General features: G+C 46.5%; 2 protein-coding genes across 2 annotated transcripts in view; both read right to left on the reverse strand.

Moving 5' to 3' along the window:
• Positions 1 to 452: 452 nt before the first annotated feature.
• On the reverse strand, positions 453 to 7,026 carry LOC307232959 (uncharacterized protein; the record flags this gene model as incomplete). Its single annotated transcript, XM_080004173.1, has 16 exons — positions 453 to 569; positions 947 to 1,105; positions 2,452 to 2,520; positions 2,814 to 2,820; positions 2,947 to 3,052; positions 3,932 to 3,968; positions 4,066 to 4,094; positions 4,349 to 4,474; positions 4,732 to 4,789; positions 4,974 to 5,059; positions 5,184 to 5,277; positions 5,390 to 5,415; positions 5,645 to 5,679; positions 5,791 to 5,816; positions 6,195 to 6,263; positions 7,021 to 7,026. The coding sequence occupies 16 exons, from the start codon at positions 7,024 to 7,026 to the stop codon at positions 453 to 455; spliced, it is 1,050 nt and encodes a 349-aa protein (XP_079860299.1).
• Positions 7,027 to 9,456: 2,430 nt separating this feature from the next.
• The window catches only part of plat (plasminogen activator, tissue), a 13,918-nt gene continuing 6,545 nt past the window's right edge, over positions 9,457 to 16,829 (reverse strand). Inside the window, exons 3-15 of the mRNA XM_080004070.1 lie at positions 16,709 to 16,751; positions 16,222 to 16,356; positions 15,382 to 15,492; positions 14,343 to 14,517; positions 13,743 to 13,834; positions 13,471 to 13,639; positions 13,273 to 13,358; positions 13,118 to 13,177; positions 12,748 to 12,952; positions 12,505 to 12,641; positions 12,236 to 12,376; positions 11,782 to 11,930; positions 9,457 to 10,907 (exon numbers count right to left, since the gene is read on the reverse strand). Of these exons, the coding sequence (XP_079860196.1) occupies positions 10,743 to 10,907; positions 11,782 to 11,930; positions 12,236 to 12,376; positions 12,505 to 12,641; positions 12,748 to 12,952; positions 13,118 to 13,177; positions 13,273 to 13,358; positions 13,471 to 13,639; positions 13,743 to 13,834; positions 14,343 to 14,517; positions 15,382 to 15,492; positions 16,222 to 16,356; positions 16,709 to 16,751 (1,668 nt within the window). The 3' untranslated portion in view covers positions 9,457 to 10,742. The remainder of the gene's footprint in view (positions 10,908 to 11,781; positions 11,931 to 12,235; positions 12,377 to 12,504; positions 12,642 to 12,747; positions 12,953 to 13,117; positions 13,178 to 13,272; positions 13,359 to 13,470; positions 13,640 to 13,742; positions 13,835 to 14,342; positions 14,518 to 15,381; positions 15,493 to 16,221; positions 16,357 to 16,708; positions 16,752 to 16,829) is intronic.

The raw sequence follows: 16,829 nt of genomic DNA on the forward strand, positions 1-16,829 counted from the left end.
CAAACTATAAATAAACTTGTCCAAGACTATACTTAAATATATGAAATGATCAAATCGTATCTTGAGAAAGTAGTTCATGAAAAATAAGATCACACATAACTCAGCATCACACAACAAATATTTCTAACCATACTGCCAAAAAAAATCATAAAACTCTGTCTACAAAGTAAAGAAAATGAACATATGACCTTCCACTGATGGTTAGCAATGGAGAAATTAATCCCAGGACATCAATCCTGACATAAGACTTTGATTTTTATAAAATAAATGTCCTTATGTTGACACTGGATATCATTACAATGATGGACCACTCAGTTACAAATAGTTAGAAAATGATAAATAAAAATCATTATTATCAACTGCTCATTAACTTATAGTTTGTTAAGAGCCAGAAATCAAAGTGTTTAAATTGAAAATTAAATTAAATAATAAAAGTGGTGTAAGTGCAGTTTTCAGGGGCGGACGGGGTGGGTGAGGTACGCGGTGTGCTTGGCCTGACTCTTGCTGTCGATCAGCAGGAGCTGGTTGCTCCGGTGATGAGAAACGATCTCCTGGAGCCCGCCGAATACCTGCGCCAGGGGCGGGGGGGGGGGGGGGGGGGGGGGTGGTGGGAAGGGAAATGCGGCAGGAGATGGAGACGATAAGATAAGGAAAGGAAGGAAGGGCCCACTGTTCCGTTGGCTGAGTGCGGCGTGTGAGCGTGCACGCTCACATCCCCCGAGGCGCTGGAAACTCATCATACGTTATCATAATCTCAACGCTTTTCTCAAGCGTCATAACTCACTTACTGGTGGTCGACCGTAGGCCGAAGTTAAGTCACACATAATAATTCGCATTGAAGGCGAGCTATCCTAACTGTACATTTTCTTTCTTTTTTTCTTTGTATTTCTGGTTCTCTCCCGCATCTTCTCCTTTTTTCCCCTCGCCCCTCTCACTGGATGTTTACCTCCTCGTTCTTCTTGCCCTCCTTTCCGAGGACGTAGCCCCTTGTCTCCTCCAGGAAGCGTATGGGAATGTTGTAAACCTTCTGTCTGTAGAGCACGGCCAGGGTGAAGGGCTGGCGGGGATTGTGCACCGAGCTGTGCCGCACCAGGAAGGCGCCGTCCTTCGGGACAGAAAGAGAAACCCTGAGAAAGAGCAAATAAATACCAGCAAAATGGGAATTAAATTAGAAGGGGGAGATAAGGGGAAGGAGGCAAGAAGGAAGAAAGAACTAAGGAAGGCGGTAGGAACTAAGGGAAAAAGGAAAGGAGGGAAGGAGAGAAAGAAGGAAGGAAGGAGCAGAGGAAGGGAGGACGAAGGTAGGAAGGAAGGATGGAAGTAAGGAAGGCAGGAAGGAAGCAAGGGAAAGAGGCAGGAAGGGAGGAAGGATGGAAGCAAGGAAGGAAGGAATGAAGGGAAAGAGAGGATAAAGAAAAGAGGAAGGATGGAAGTAGGGAAGGCAGGAAGGAAGCAAGGAAGAAAGGAATGAAGGGCACACACAAAGTATCTGGACCCTAACACCGTGTGACTGAATGTGTGTAGTTTCTGTAATGGCGCTTCCGTAAGCAACAACAAAGGGACAGAGCCCCTTGTCCAGTGGAGGAGGAGGAAGGAAGGAAGGAAGGAAGGAAGGAAGGGAGAAAGGAAGGAAGGGAGGACAAAGGGAGAAAAGAGGGAAGGAAGGATGGAAGGAAGGGTGGCAGGAAAGAAGGGAGGACGAAGATAGGAAGGAGGGAAGAAGGGAGCAATAAAGGGGGGAAGGATGGAAGGAAAGATGGAAGTATGGAAGTAAGGAAGGAAGGGTGGCAAGATGGAAGAAAGTGCGGAAGGGACGAAGGAGGAAAGGAAGGAAGGATAGAAGGGAGGGTGGAAGGAAGGAAGGAATGGAGGACAAGGTAGGAAATAAGTAAGGAAGGAGGGAGGGAAGGAAGGAAGGAAGGAAAAAAGGATGGAAGGGAGGGTGGCAGGAAGGAAGGAAGGAAAGAAGGAAGAAAGAACTAAGGAAGGCAGGAAGGAACTAAGGGAAAAAGGAAAGGAGGGAAGGAGAGAAAGAAGGAAGGAAGGATGGAAGTAAGGAAGGCAGGAAGGAAGCAAGGGAAAGAGGCAGGAAGGGAGGAAGGATGGAAGCAAGGAAGGGAAAGAGAGAGTAAAGAAAAGAGGAAGGATGGAAGTGGGGAAGGCAGGAAGGAAGCAAGGAAGCAAGGAATGAAGGGCACACACAAAGTATCTGGACCCTAACCCCGTGTGACTGAATGTGTGTAGTTTCTGTAATGGCGCTTCCATAAGCAACAACAAAGGGACAGAGCCCCTTGTCCAGTTGAGGAGGAGGAAGGAAGGAAGGAAGGAAGGAAGGAAGGAAGGAAGGAAGGAAGGAAGGAAGGGCGGGCACACACATAAAGTGTCTGGAATGTGTACGGTTCCTGTCATGGCGCTAGGGGGGCCCACCCCACTCGTCCAGCAGCACGGTACCTTGTTGACTCTCAGCAGGAGGTCCTCAGCAGCTTTCCTCTTACAGTCACCAGCAAACCACTCCCTCTCCTGTGGCACATCATCCCATTAACGCAACGGTAAAACGGCCCAAATGAAACATTTAAGCGGGGTCATTTAGACGAGTACCTCATTTCCCGGCGCTTTGGTCACTTTCATCCGAGTCGACGGCGCTGCAATCAACGAGAGGGAGAGAGAGAGAGAGAGCGAGAGAGAGACATTATCCGCGAGGGTTCGGGAGCTCCGGGTTCAGAGGCGACCGCGTGTCAAGAAACATATCCGGGCCCCCCGGAAAACCAGTACGAGGCGAGAAGATGCGTTTGTTGTTGTTTTTTGTAGTTTACCTTCTGGCTTTGGATCCACAATCATAGCGGGCGGAGAGCTGAAATGGAGACGGCCATACTGGTATTTAATACGTCCCCGCATCCCTAAAAGAAGATGGGTCGGTCGGCCTCAGCAGCAGTGCGCCCATCTCACCTGGCTTTGGCGTCCTTGAGGCCGACCGGCAGCGGGGGCTTCGCGCTCGGCGTCGGCGGAGGGAGTTTGACGGGAAACACCGAGGGTCTCACCTCAGGGCGGGGAGCTGGGTGGGCGGAGGGCGTACCTAATTATCAAAAGTCCTTCGCGGCTATGATGCGTTAACCCTGTGAGGATCTGTATGGATAAGGGGTGTCACACATGCTCGGGCCACCATCCGACCCGCTGGGATGTTCGGCCCCAAAACATTTGGACACCCCTGGTCGAGACACTTTTACGTCAGTTATAAATGTTTAGGAAAAGTCTTTTTTTTTGTTGTTGTTTTTTTTTACCTGTTTTCAGCTCAGGGAAGGAAGGCATGACTGAACTCTGGAAGAGGGAAGCTTCAGTAAAATCTCAAATGTTTCGACAGTTTTCTGGTATCACACTGAGAGGCAGACGCAGGACGAGCGATATGTGAGACGGGATAAGACAGCACTCCGCCGGGGGAGTTTCAATTGAACCACGTTTAAGAGAAAATAATACCCACAGACTTGGCTCTGGGCACTGGAGGTTTCATCCTACGGACAGAGGGGGAAGCTGAATTTAACGGCATACATTGTCTAAACTGTACCAAAGCACATGAAATATTATACGGTTACTTACTAAAGTATGAAATGGCAAAAAAAAAAAGAAGAAAAAAGGTATTTCAAATTCCGCAGATCATGTCTGAGACTCTTACATGGGCATGGGATTTGTCGCTGCAGTTGTGAAGGGCGTCGCTATTCTTATGGGCCCCCGTGGAGTCGGAGGACATGCTGATTATTTGGAGGAAAACAAGAATTTTCACCCAAACAAATTCTGAAAAATTATATTCGTTTGTGTTCATACTTTAATATGAATATTTCAGAAAATCAAATATATATAATACAGCTGATAAGTGATTCAGACTAATAATCACGACTGTGGAGGAACTGATTAACATCAGTTAACCTCTGCAACCTACCCTCTGTTGGCTCTAGATACAGGTCATCATTATCTCCCTGAGACACAGAACGACAAACATTAAAAAAAAAAAAAAAATTAAATAAAAATAAAAATATCGGTCAACATAATGAGGATGCAGGTTGCCAGACTCACCTGTTCTTCATTTGGATCCAGGTACACATCTGAAAAGCAGAGCGGTTCTTTTCATGCCTCTTGGTGCTATACTGCCCCCTAGTGGTGCAAAGACCCCCCTAAACATGTTCCATTACGGCCTCAAGCATGTAAAACAACACAACATGTACTGGAAGCCAAATAATCTGCAGTTTTGTTAGTTATTACATATTACGTTATATTACGTTCCCTCAGTCACATCAGTGACATTCTACATAGGACGTCTGAATGATTTGACATGAGCCGCATTGGCGCCGGGGGTTACCTTCCTCAAAGTCCAGGGCGGGGCTGGGCGGGGTGGGTGCCGGGGCAGTGCGGACAGGCGGGGGCGCCACCTTTTTGAAGACCTGTGGCCTTTTCCCAGGCTTTTCTTTTCTATCCACCTCAGGAGCTGGAGAGAGGAACACACCGTATCGACAGCGAAGGCGGATTAGGAACTGCGCTCGTCACAGTTATTGCAGTCATTCTGCAGTTGTCATAGTTAGCTGGTGATAAGGCAGTTTGGTTGCACAAGGAACATGTATTAAATGCTTGCATAATAATCGAAATTATTCTTGAACACGATTCCATCAATTCCATCTATGTACGTTGTATGCAAATGCGACACAGGCACTAAAAGAAGCTGATAAATGTCGATGGATGACTCACCTTTTTTGGCGTAGGGATCAACGTAAAACTCCTCATCGTCATGTTGAGAAAGCTGCTTCTTAAAAGGAACAGACCATTTCAGAATGCAATTTAACACACCACCAATCCCCCCCCCCCCCCGAGAGGAGTCACGGACGATGCTAAAACGTAAACAGATTTGGCGAATGTAACTCCTCATATAACACCCAACAATATCCAGTTTCCTGACGGGCACGCGGAGGGACGGACCCACGAGGACCCACCGTCACTTTTCCCAGAGGCGGGAGTTTGGCCGGCCGCTGGGGGGGCGCGGCTTGCCTCTGCGGGACGACGGGATGGGACAACCGCTCTGCGGGGGGGGGGGGGGGGGGACAAGGTCTGCGGTGAGGTCAAGAGGTCACGGGCGGCCATTCCCTCTGTGTTCAGCTGTTACCGGGATTTGAGGAAGCGAGTGAGAGCGACGGCGCGGTTACCCAGATAAACGTTTTCCTCCGCCTGCCTCGGCGGGACTTTGGCGGCAGGGCGCTCGCACGGAGGAGCCTCATACATGTCTCCATCCTCCTCCTCCTGTCACCAGTGAGGACAATGTGACCATAGCATTAAATAATAACTAGGATGTAAAACAAATGATTTGAACAAAGATTGACGGGGGTCCAGTGATCCATTGAGATAGACTTACAAACTCATTGTCCGGCCACCCGCCGCCTGCATTTTGGTTTAAACCAGAGAATCAGAAATGACATTGTATTACAGGGGGAAAAAAGGGGGGGGGGTATAATGTGGTGTTGCAGGCATAGTGTCCAAAGTATTTTGAAATAAATTGTTTACTGTGTAAAGACAGGAGGAGGGGAAAGGAGTGGCCGCAGAGGTAAACAGAAATAAAAACGATCCTTTTAAATGGTGTTTCCTCATTCAAAATGTCAATACATCTCACCTATCCTTTTTGGAGGAGGTGGGGGCCCACTGTGCCTAATGAAGAGAAAAGAGAGGACATTGTGTTCAACTACATTTCTAAGTTTCATGCCGTGGAACGTAAGTGAAATGAATGGACGACATTAGACTGGCGGCGACAATACTTACAGGTTCTTAAATTTTCCGAAGAAGCTCTGAAAGAAAGAGAAAATGAACAGAGAACTCAGAGACAAACTGTACTTTCACAGCCATGGAGAGAAAAACAGGGCGGTAGAGAATTGAGTAGACATAGATAGACAGACAGACAGACAGACAGATAGATAGATAGATAGATAGATAGATAGATAGATAGATAGATAGATAGGGGGTATGTGTTGTGGAGATGGGATGGTTGGTGGATGGATGGATGGATGATAGGTGATTGGGTCAGGGTGGCTGCATACCTGTCGATTATTGGTTGGGCCAACGGGCCATCTTCACACTAACTCAGCATAGAAGCCGTGTCATGGCATGTTCCATCTGCTCCTGGCTACTTCCACCTAGCCTCCTCTCTACAATAAACTGGTGTCTACAACACCCTGCCTTCTCTGCCGGAGGGCCCTGCGGTAGATGAAGCTGCTACAGTGGCACCTGAACAGGGACTGCGGCACGGGGAAGGGACACAGAGGGGCCGTTCGAAGCCGCCCTGGAGCCACCCGAGGGTCAACGGCCGGCCCCAGCACCAACCCTCTCCCGACTGGCAGCAGCAGCAGCACCTGGGGGTCTGGCGGAGGGCCGGGGGAGAAGCAGCTGCAGCAACCACGATGGGTAACCGTCTGCAGCTAGCTCCTCCACCCAGCAGCCACCTCCGGGACCATCCAGCATCCCAGCAGCCAGGCCACCACTCCAAGCAGCCCCTGCTGGAAGGGGACCTGTTAAATTTTTTTCAACGTTTGTTTGTATACGGTATGGAAACTTTTTTCTTAATTTTTGTTCTCTGCTTAGTTGTGGTGGGGGTCGTGGTCGGGGATGGTAGCTCAGGAGGTAGAGCAGGTGGTCTAGTGATCCAAAGGTTGCTGGTTCGATCCCAGGCTCCTTCTGCTAGCATACTGTAGTGTCCTTGAGCAAGACACTTAACCACTAATTGCTCCTGATGGCTGCGTCCGTCGGTCTTTGAACAATTGTAAGTCGCTTTGGATAAAAGCGTCTGCTAAATAACTAAATGTAAATGTAATGTGGTGGGTTGGGGAGGTAGGCTTCGGCCAGGAATTCTTCCTGGCCTCAGTTGGCTGTTGGGGGTATGTGGTGTGGAGATGGGATGGTTTGAGCAGCCACACCTGACCTGGGTCTAGGTGATTGGGTCAGGGTGGCTGCAAACCTGTTGCTCATTGGTTGGGCCAACGAGCAGCAGGTTCAAACCCGCATCTTCACACTCACTCAGCATAGGAGCCCTGCCATGACATGCTCCATCTGCTCCTGGCTAATTCCGCCTAGCCTCCTCTCTACAATTAATTATAGATCGGTTGACTCTGGTTAGATATTAGGGGCCTGCTATCAGAGCTGTGCTTAATGGCTGCTTTGTGTGGAAGGTCAGACAGAATGACGGCAACGCGCTACAAGGAAAAGTGTGTTGACATGAAGGCTGAACGAGCTTCAGACGCCGTCACACACGTATCAACACACTTCCTCCGAAATGTGAACCCTATCTGTTTAAAGTGAAAGAACAGAGGCCTCATATTATCAAGGGTGGACTCCCTCCACCCTTGATGCAAGGTGGAGGGAGTCCCCCGTTCGGCCTTGGTTTTATCCCCTTGACGAGGTCAGATAACAGCGTGGGAGCAAATAGGGAAGTGGAGATCTGTTTTCCTACAGAGCCTGTTCTGGTCCTGACAGGTAATGGAGGAAGTGTTCATGTAAATGATTACAGACGGAGAGACGGGAGAAGTGGAAAGTTATCCGTACCCATGCAACATCACGCTACGAAGTTCTATCAACCCCGACGCTTCCTTAGGACTAATACACGCATGTTTTCGCCAATAATAAAGGTTACTACCTCTATGTCAACATCAAAGAGACAAATGCATTTGTTGTTGAATTTGCATTTGTTCTGTGACCACACCTGCTTCCTCTACAAGGTGTCTCAAATGTAAAATGAGTGGGTGACATCATGTTATCAATAAGAGCAGTGTTTCGGGCCCAGCCGGCCACAAGGAGGAAAAGGGAAATGGTGCGTAACAGTACATTGTGTGTCAGAGCAGGGAAGGGCAGGACACAGTGATGACCATCATTCAAATCACGGATGAAACATGATCACTTTTGACAACAATTCTGAATCCTAAACTTCAACTGTATATATATATATGTGTATATATATGATTATTATTAATGATGTTATTTTTCTAATAATTATATAATTAATAAATGTGTATATATAATTATGATATTATTACATTTTTATAATAACTATTTGAATTTCGGATATTTCCTGTAAAAGTGGTTGTTTTATTGATGTTTCCTTTCCCCAGTGGAATAACTATTATTAATGGAAACAGCAATGCTGTATATACTTGCAAAATAGCACCTGCATACTTCTTGTGTCTGGTATATATAATCAATTAGACTAAAAATGACATTATACCGTACCTGTATTAATTAAGTTAGAATGGTTTCAAAGAGGCATTGAACTAATTATTTCTACATTTAAACACCAATTCCAGCTGCAGGCTGCACTCTCTCTCTCTCTCTGTCTCTCTCTCTCTGTCTCTCGCTCTCTCAAGCATTTCCTTTCAAATGTCACTCTGAACAAAACAACAGCAGCAGCAGCACTATAATGTAATAAAACTTTACCATTGTCATCAAGGTCCAGTCGGCTCAAGTCACCAGTAAATCCATTTGTTTTCGGTCTCGGTTGCAAAATGGGAGTTGGAGCGATAGAGAAAGGGAAGGGCTCAAACTGCTCTGCTGATCATTTGCATATCTGCCGCACAGGTCCCAATCATATCTGGCGTGGCGTCATACCCGCCGCACCGTGCGTCACGGTGCTGATGAGGTGGATAATGTGGAACCCGCCTGCCTCCAGGCTGCCCGGGGCTGCAGGGGCATCGTGAACCGCACGTGTTCTGACTGTTCTTTTGAGCATATTGATTTCCACTTCACCTCCCGAATGGAAATAAATCATCCGTCGTCATATGAACCCTAAAATCACCCCCGTGATCATGAGTAAATGAGCTTGGCTTTGATTACAAAAAAACACAAAAAAAACCCCACAACAAGCAGATGACTCTGAAGTTTTTCATGTAAAAGGATTTTTTTGTGTGTTTGCATTGGATTGATAATGGCTTAATGCATTGTAAACAAGTAGAGGAAACAAGGATTCAGAACTGAAAGTATGAAATCTTATCGTTAAAAGTATTTAATCTCTTTGGGATATCAGATAGATATCCTACTTAACTCACTACCACTACGCCGTGGACTTTGGTGGCAATTCTAGAAGAAAAAATGACAATACCAAAAAGCTTTCGCTTCTGTTCAAAATAACTCCTCTGCATACAGTTTAATCATTTATGACTCTAAGGAAAGTTGTCAAAGATGTTGTATTAGATGAATTATTAACCAAACCGGTTGAAGTCATCCAGGTAATTAATATGTAACTTATTGGGAATAAGTTACATATTATAAGTGGGAAATTCTGAGGCTGCCATTGAACCAACCGATGAGAACATTTCCAAAAACGAACGCAAATTATGTGCCATGAGTAATGTTTTTAAACTTGAAACTAATAGCCCAGAAAATGTGACTAAAATGATATGCCAGCAGTTAAACGATAACTATAAAACTTTTATTAAGGAAGTCAGGAAGTACACAAAGTAATATATTCGGCTATAATAGCAATAATAAATAATTTAACAAGACATTGTTACAACACACGTTAAATTTCCTACAAAACAACGTCACATATACGCATAAATATTAAGTTCATACAAGGTGCCTAAAAGCCTTAGGTCTATCACAAATACTCATAGAAAGACTAATTAACAAAAAATACGTTTAAGGAGGAGTCTCCATTAGCAGTGAAAAACAAGTTTGATTTAGCACATACTGTACGGTAAGATTCCTCCGGGTCATTTCGAATGTAAAATATGCATTTAAACACAATGTACTGTACATGTTACATGGCACGCTCAACCCAAACGCCAGGCGTGGAGAAGTCCTCGATAGATATTATTATTATTATTATTATTATTAAAAAACAAGAAATCATCGGTGCAGGCAGGCTCTTCCCCCTGCGTGGATCAAAAAACGCTGCAAAAAACACACGCAAAAGTCCACCCTGCCGCCTGCTCAAAGGCACAGAGGCAGGCGTGCTCCTCATCGGCTCTGAACCCGCAGAGAATCCAACGTTAGTACGCACTAACATATCAAATCAATGTGAAAAACAGGGGATAACAATTCCTTTAACGCAATGAGATACACAGATACAGTACACACGGACACGCTTGCAAGGTACTAACATACACTTTCTTCTGATGGCGAATTAGTATCCTTGAATTAAAATAAAAAACAAAATGCCCTCGCGGTATTTTAAGTGTTACTGACCAAAACGCCGACCACGACGGCCTCCCTCACACTATAAACACCGACGACGACAGCACCTGGCACCCTAAAAAATGCCCACACTCCATATAACATTGCATAACATTGAGCTGTAGGTTATTTCACGTCGCCCTCAGCTCCATGAAAGGCCTAAAGAACCAAGGAGCCGTTAAAAGTCACATGACACATGAGAACGGTTGCGTGGGAGGAAGAGCGGGCGCAGCTCGTCCACGGACCACATAATAACCAGACCCTATGGCCGCAGGCGCGGTGAGGGAGGGCGGCTTCGTTAAAAAAAAAAAAGATGACGAGAAAAGGAGACCCTCGTTGTGCGCGTCGGTTTCGGCTTTTCTCCTTGGGCGCCTTTTTTTTCCCTCAAGCTCGGTCGGAAGCGAGGGGCGTCCGTTTCGGTGATTCGGTCGAAAAAAATTGACAGGCGGGCGGGACTTCGCGACGCACCGCAAAGTCCCGTGTCCGTCTCAGGGGGCTCTATCTGTAAGCAACGTCCCCTCCATCCAACCCCGAAAAAAAAACAAAAAAAAGAGGCCTCACTGCTCGGCGTCCATTTGGCCGTTGATCCACCCGATGTACTGGGTGACGCGGGTGTAGACGCCGGGCTTGTCCTTGTGGCCGCAGCCGTCGCCCCAGCTGATCACGCCCATCAGGGTCATCCTGCCGTTTCTGGAGCAGACGAGGGGGCCGCCCGAGTCTCCCTGCCCACGGAACCGAAAATGGAGGGAACAGGAGAAGGAAGGACGGAGAACGAGAGGCAGAAAGGGAGGGAATGAGTCGCTGGTTAATGCAGGGGTCACTTGACGCGCACACGGGGTCATGGGACATTCAGGACTGATATATTGATATTTAATGGATACATTTTAAATAAATAAAAACTTAGGTAAATAGGTTTGAAATACAGTACAAGTTCTCTGTTATCCATATGGAGCTCCCTCTGTACTCCATGATAAAATAAAAGCAGCTGATGCAAAACTCCACTTCACAGGAAACAGTTGTCGGATATGCAATGTGGAATATCTGCTAATGCTCTTTCAGGTTTGAAAGTCCAGTAAAAAACATTCTAATTTAGCCCGAACCCGTTGCTTATACTGTAGGCCTAAATGTGAAGCATTACATTAGTGGTGTTTACTTCCGAAATAATACTCAAAAAATTAGAAAATTTGACAAACACTCAAATTGCTGTTGAATTTGGGGACATAAAAGGGGGGTTATGGGCCAAAAATCCCCTGTATTTTATTGTAATTATTATTATTGTATTTATTATTATTATTATTATTATTATTATTATTATTATTATTATTAAAACAATAACCTCTATTTGCACAGCACCTTTCATACACTACAAGCCGCTCAAATTACATTAATAGAAGGCGATCAAACAGTGACAATAATAAAGCAAGCAACCAAAATACATTTAATAAAAATACACATTTTCAGATTTGGGTCATCAATTTATAATAATGTAATTATATAATTATATCACTTTCAATTATTATTACTCCTCACAATAGTTTAGTTCTCCCCATAGTAGCACCAGATATGAATCAGTGAGGTAAAGTATGGGGCTCTCACCTTGCAGGCGTCGTCCAGTCCCCGAGTGTCTCCCGCACACAGCATGTTGGGCGTGACGGTGCGTCCGGACAGGATGTCCGGGACGCAGCGCTCCTGGGGCCACAGGCGCACAAAACCGCGCTTCACACGCTCCGAATATTCTGCGGCGACTGTGGAGAGAAATGGCGTTTAAATGGTGTTCGCTGAGTAACACGTTTTACGACGCCCTCTGCTGGTCCTTCAGGTACAGGTGCAATAGGATGCATCAAATAATCCTGTTTCGTGCCCGTTTCAAATAATGCACGTTTAATTGTAAGAAAGAAATGTAGTTCTTTGAAAAAATGTAGGCTAGGATTAGTAATATCAATATCAAAAACATCTATAATATCACATGCATTATCACACACACATTAACAGCAACGCGAAACAAGAAAATGACACGGAAAAGAACGATTTTTTCTTTATCATTATTTACACTCTTGAGCTTTTCCGTATCCGGAGATCTCGCACTCGGTCCAGTCTGGCAGGACCAGCCCCGGTTCTGGGAGACATGCAGGTAGAACCTCTGGAGAGTTCACTGCACAGAAGCCAAAGTCACCCTTCAACTTCAACAGAGCTGAAAGCAGAGAATCGGATCAATGGCTTTTAATTCCAGGGTCGTACATAATGGTTTGATAACGGAATTGTATTTTACACTCGCTCACTCACTCACTCACTCACTCGCTCGCTCGCCCACTCACTCACCAATGTCATTGTCAAAGGTGTCTTTATCAAAGTTCTGGTGGATCCAGAACTTCTCGACCTCGAAAATCTGCTCGTTGGTAGAATTCTTCTTGCGGAACGTTCGGCCCAGAACCACCTGCAGCTGTGCGGCTTCATACCTGTGTCAAACATTTGGGTATTTGGTACGTGAGTTTCAGGACCAAGTGTGCACGAGGGTGCGTGAGTGTGCGGAGACGATCATGATCCGGTGCGCGCGGCACCCACCCCTCCTCGAAGCAGTGAGCCGCAGTCAGAACCCAGCAGGAGTCGATGAGGATCCCTCCGCAGAGGTGGAAGTGCTTCTTGAAGCGGCGGCGGTAGACGTTGATGGCCGCCTGCCAGGGCTGCTCCGTGATGTCGCTCTCGCGGCCCCCGAACATACGCCACGAGATGCCGCTCAGGGAGTTGTCCATACGCTGGCCGCACGTTCCTACGGAGAGGGGAACACGCGTCAGGTTTTCGGGGGTTGTCGGCTAAACCCCGGAGATGCCTTGCCCGATGCTTGTTATTGCTGTTGTGTGCGCGGCGATCCGGGCAAACGAGCGGATAAAGTCTGGAATTCTTGTTTGTTGCCAGGAAAGGTGGGAAGTCCTACCGTGGTCGTCCGTGGTGGGACCTCGAGGGCCGAGGGCGGATATGGTCGTGGGATTTCTCGCTGAAAAGAGAAACATTTCCCATTTGAGACCATTTGTGATCCCATATGCAAAGCAAAAGCGATTTGTCGTAACGATCGCATGGGATCATACTCACAGCATTTAGCGATGTCGCACAACTCCCAGGTCAGCTTCATGTTCTTGTAGATGTGGCACCACGGACCGGCGTCACCGTCCGGGTTCCTGACAAGTTAAAAGAGAGCGGCAAAGTCCGAGATAAGTCTCCTGAGGCGGTTGCCGCAACATGCGTCGCGGATTGCAACGCCTTCTTGTTCGCGTCTGTGCGCCTGCGCACCTGCAGAAGCTGTGGCTGCCCAGCCCGGTCCTCAGGGCGTCGGCCCGCCAGGCATTGAAGAGCTTGCGTTTGACGAGCGGCGAGTCCCAGGGGAGGCAGCGAGAGCCGGTCTTGGTGAGGGACGCTGTGCCTCTGTACGTTTGGCCGGAGCCCTGGACGCACTCCTTGTCTGGAGGAAAAAAAGACAGCGGGAGAGAGGTCTCAGCGTTTGCGTGCATTCAGTAGCTCCACGTCTCTTGCCGTTTGCGGTTCACTGAATGTGAGGGACTTACTGTCCGGACACTTAGGCAAGGTACAGAACGCCCAGTCGACCTGAGTGCTTTTGTAGACGTAGCACCAGGGCGTGCTGTCATTGTCGGGGTTCCTGGGTGAGGAGCATACAGAGACGGAGATCAGAAATCTGCGGTGCGTTCTCAGAATTTTTTTTTTTAAATAAAACATTTAGTTCACCACACGACTGTACTAACAACGGGAAAAAGGAAAACGGCAATACGCTTTGAACCTGAGAATTTGCTGAAAAATTGCAATATACAATAAACCTGATAATTAACTACAAGATATAAACATTGGAAATACACAGTAAATGAAAAATTAACAATAAGAATAAAATAAACAATAAAATAACAAAAAAATGTAACAATGAATAGCAAAGATTTGGCAATCAACTTATGACAAATAAAGAACAAAAGAAAGAAAACCTCAAAATTACCAAAATGCACTAGAATACACCGAAGAAATAAACAACAAACAAGAAAAAAAGGTGGAAATATACAAAAAAAAAATATATATATATATATTATAACTATAGCGACATACTATAAGAAATGATTATTTGGGATAAAAGAGATGAACGTGATATACTGGTGTCGTACCGGCAGAAATTGTGATTGCCCAGTCCCAGGCTGAGCGCCCCGGGTCTCTTGGCCGTGAACTTTTTCCCCCTCAGGGAGGTGGAGTTCCAGTTGATGCACTCGGCTCCCGAATGGCTGATGCTCCACACTCCACGGTAGCTTTGGCCCTGCCCCATAACACACTTCTCATTGGTGTCTATGGGGGAAAGAGCGGCACAATATTATTATGTATAATGTACTCTGCTTGCATATGTGTAGTATTGATGTCAGCACCAGTTACTGACACTAAACTGCATATAAACAGGGATAGATTTAAATTATTCTATCAATCACTACTACCGCTATGGTTGACTATAGTTACGGTGGCTAATGAAAAATATTCCCAATATTCACAATTAAGCTTGAACTGAACCCGTATTTGACTAATAAAATATATTCATAACACATAAATGTTTTACCAAGTGCGGTGTAATGTCTGTAACACTGCAATTTGTGGTTTCGACCAATGAACACACATAACATTTGATGATCACAAATTAATTAACTTTCATCTGGTCGGTCCATTACCCGCCCACTGAAACCCCCCCGGCTGTGAGCACGGGATCTGAACAAGTCGAGCTGAGTAGGCGGAGTAATATAACAGAAATTACAATTCTGCGGAAAAAAAGAGAAATCTCCCATCCCAGAACCTTCATTTTCTTTCCAAGGTTTATGAGTCTTTCTGCTTTTCATCCAGACCACAAGTCCATGACGCAGATGAGCCACAGCCCAGTCCGTGACACCCTCCATAGTCACTTACAAGCTCATAGGCAAGGAAATGTTAATTAGCGTTGTGCCACTGTTAACTATTACGGTCTGCAGTGCCTCAGCGAGGAGCAGGTAATCCCGGCCGCCGGTTTTTCCACGTTTTCCATGGCTTCCCGAGGGCAGGACAAGTTAGTGGGATTTCCTACGTCTTTTCTACGCCTTTCTACGTCGTTTAAAGTCGCAATGCGAAAACGAAGTGAACAGTGGAGAAACACCATTGTTCCTCATGAAACGGAGGCGGTCGATTACTTACTGATCTCGCACTGCGCCCCCGAAAAGCCTGCCGGACATCTGCACAGGAAGTCGGAAGAGTAGACGGCCTCCTTACAGGTGCCTCCATTATAACAGCGGGAGACGTGGCAGTCTGGAAGAGGCGGACGGAGGTCAGGATTTTAATTAAAAAATATATATATTTTGTACACTAATTCTAATCCGTATATAACGTTCCCCCTGAAACCGACTTGATTTCTGACACACCAGAACTCTTATAGTTTAGAACACAACGAGGATATTATTTGTTGTGTTACGTCTACTCTTCGATACGACAGAGCCCCGCTCGCTTTCCGCCGAGCTGAACTTCAAGACCTCATGCTTTGGCGGACAGAAATGTGGTTGCAATTTGAGCGAGGGAGGGGCCCTAATGCCTCATGGGAGCCCGTCAATGGGGGTAAAAGTGCGTACGAGGCTTGGGTCTGGCAAGAGCACCGCATTCTGACATGCGGTGCGTAATGACTGAGGCCGGGACACAAAATAACCCCCCCCCCCGCCCAAAAAATAAAAAATAAAAAACATGCGAGATAATCTGCAAGATTAACAAAACATATTCATTGAAGGTGTTGGATTATAAAACGGTCGCAGCATGCAAGGTGCAGAATAATACTACAGGGAGCACCGAACAACATACTGTCAGGAAATAGTCGCTCTGATAGCAGACAAACAGAAAAGACCCTTAAAAAGGGGGAGAAAGGAGATGTATACAAGCAATAAAAAAACAAAATTAAAAAAAAAACAGTGGAAAGGAAAACAGTAGCGGAAGTCTGCTGCTGTGTGTGTGTGTGTGCGTGTGTGTGTGTGTGTCCACGGCTCCACTCACTGACGACGGGCACGTAATGACAGCGCTCCTGTCCTCTTAACGCACAGCGACAGTATTCGGCGCGCTGTCCCCTCCACCGCAGCCAAGCGTCCCCGTAATAACGCTCCGCTGACGTCTGACTATCCAAACAAGGTGCTACGAAGGGCGCGCACACACACACACACACACACACACACACATATAAACACAACAAAAAGAGGCAAACAAAGGGAATACAAGGAGGAAACAGGCGCGGCAGTCGTTAATATTATCATTATACTTAATGGAGTTACACACAAACAGGCCATGACAGCGCAGGAAGGCAACAAAACAAAAAAAAAAACATGAGGAAGAGCGGATGATCGACAGGAACCAGAAGCGTGTTGGTGAAATAAGTGCAGAGACGGTGGGTGATGGGGGGCCTCACAGGTGGTGTCAAAAGAGGGTGAAGACCTGTCGACACGCAGGACCAAAAAGGCCCGTCTAGGCGGCTGCCGGTCGCGCTCACCTCTGTAGAAACGGACTCCTCTCCGAGTGCGTCGGAGCTCGACCTGGAAGAGAGGAGGGGACGTGTGAGCGCGCGACTTCTCTCGCGGCCGCTTTGGGGAATATCTACGCAGCGTTTTTAA

The sequence above is a fragment of the Zeus faber genome, assembly GCF_960531495.2.
Source record: "Zeus faber genome assembly, chromosome: 7".
Classification (NCBI taxonomy): Eukaryota; Metazoa; Chordata; class Actinopteri; order Zeiformes; family Zeidae; genus Zeus; species Zeus faber.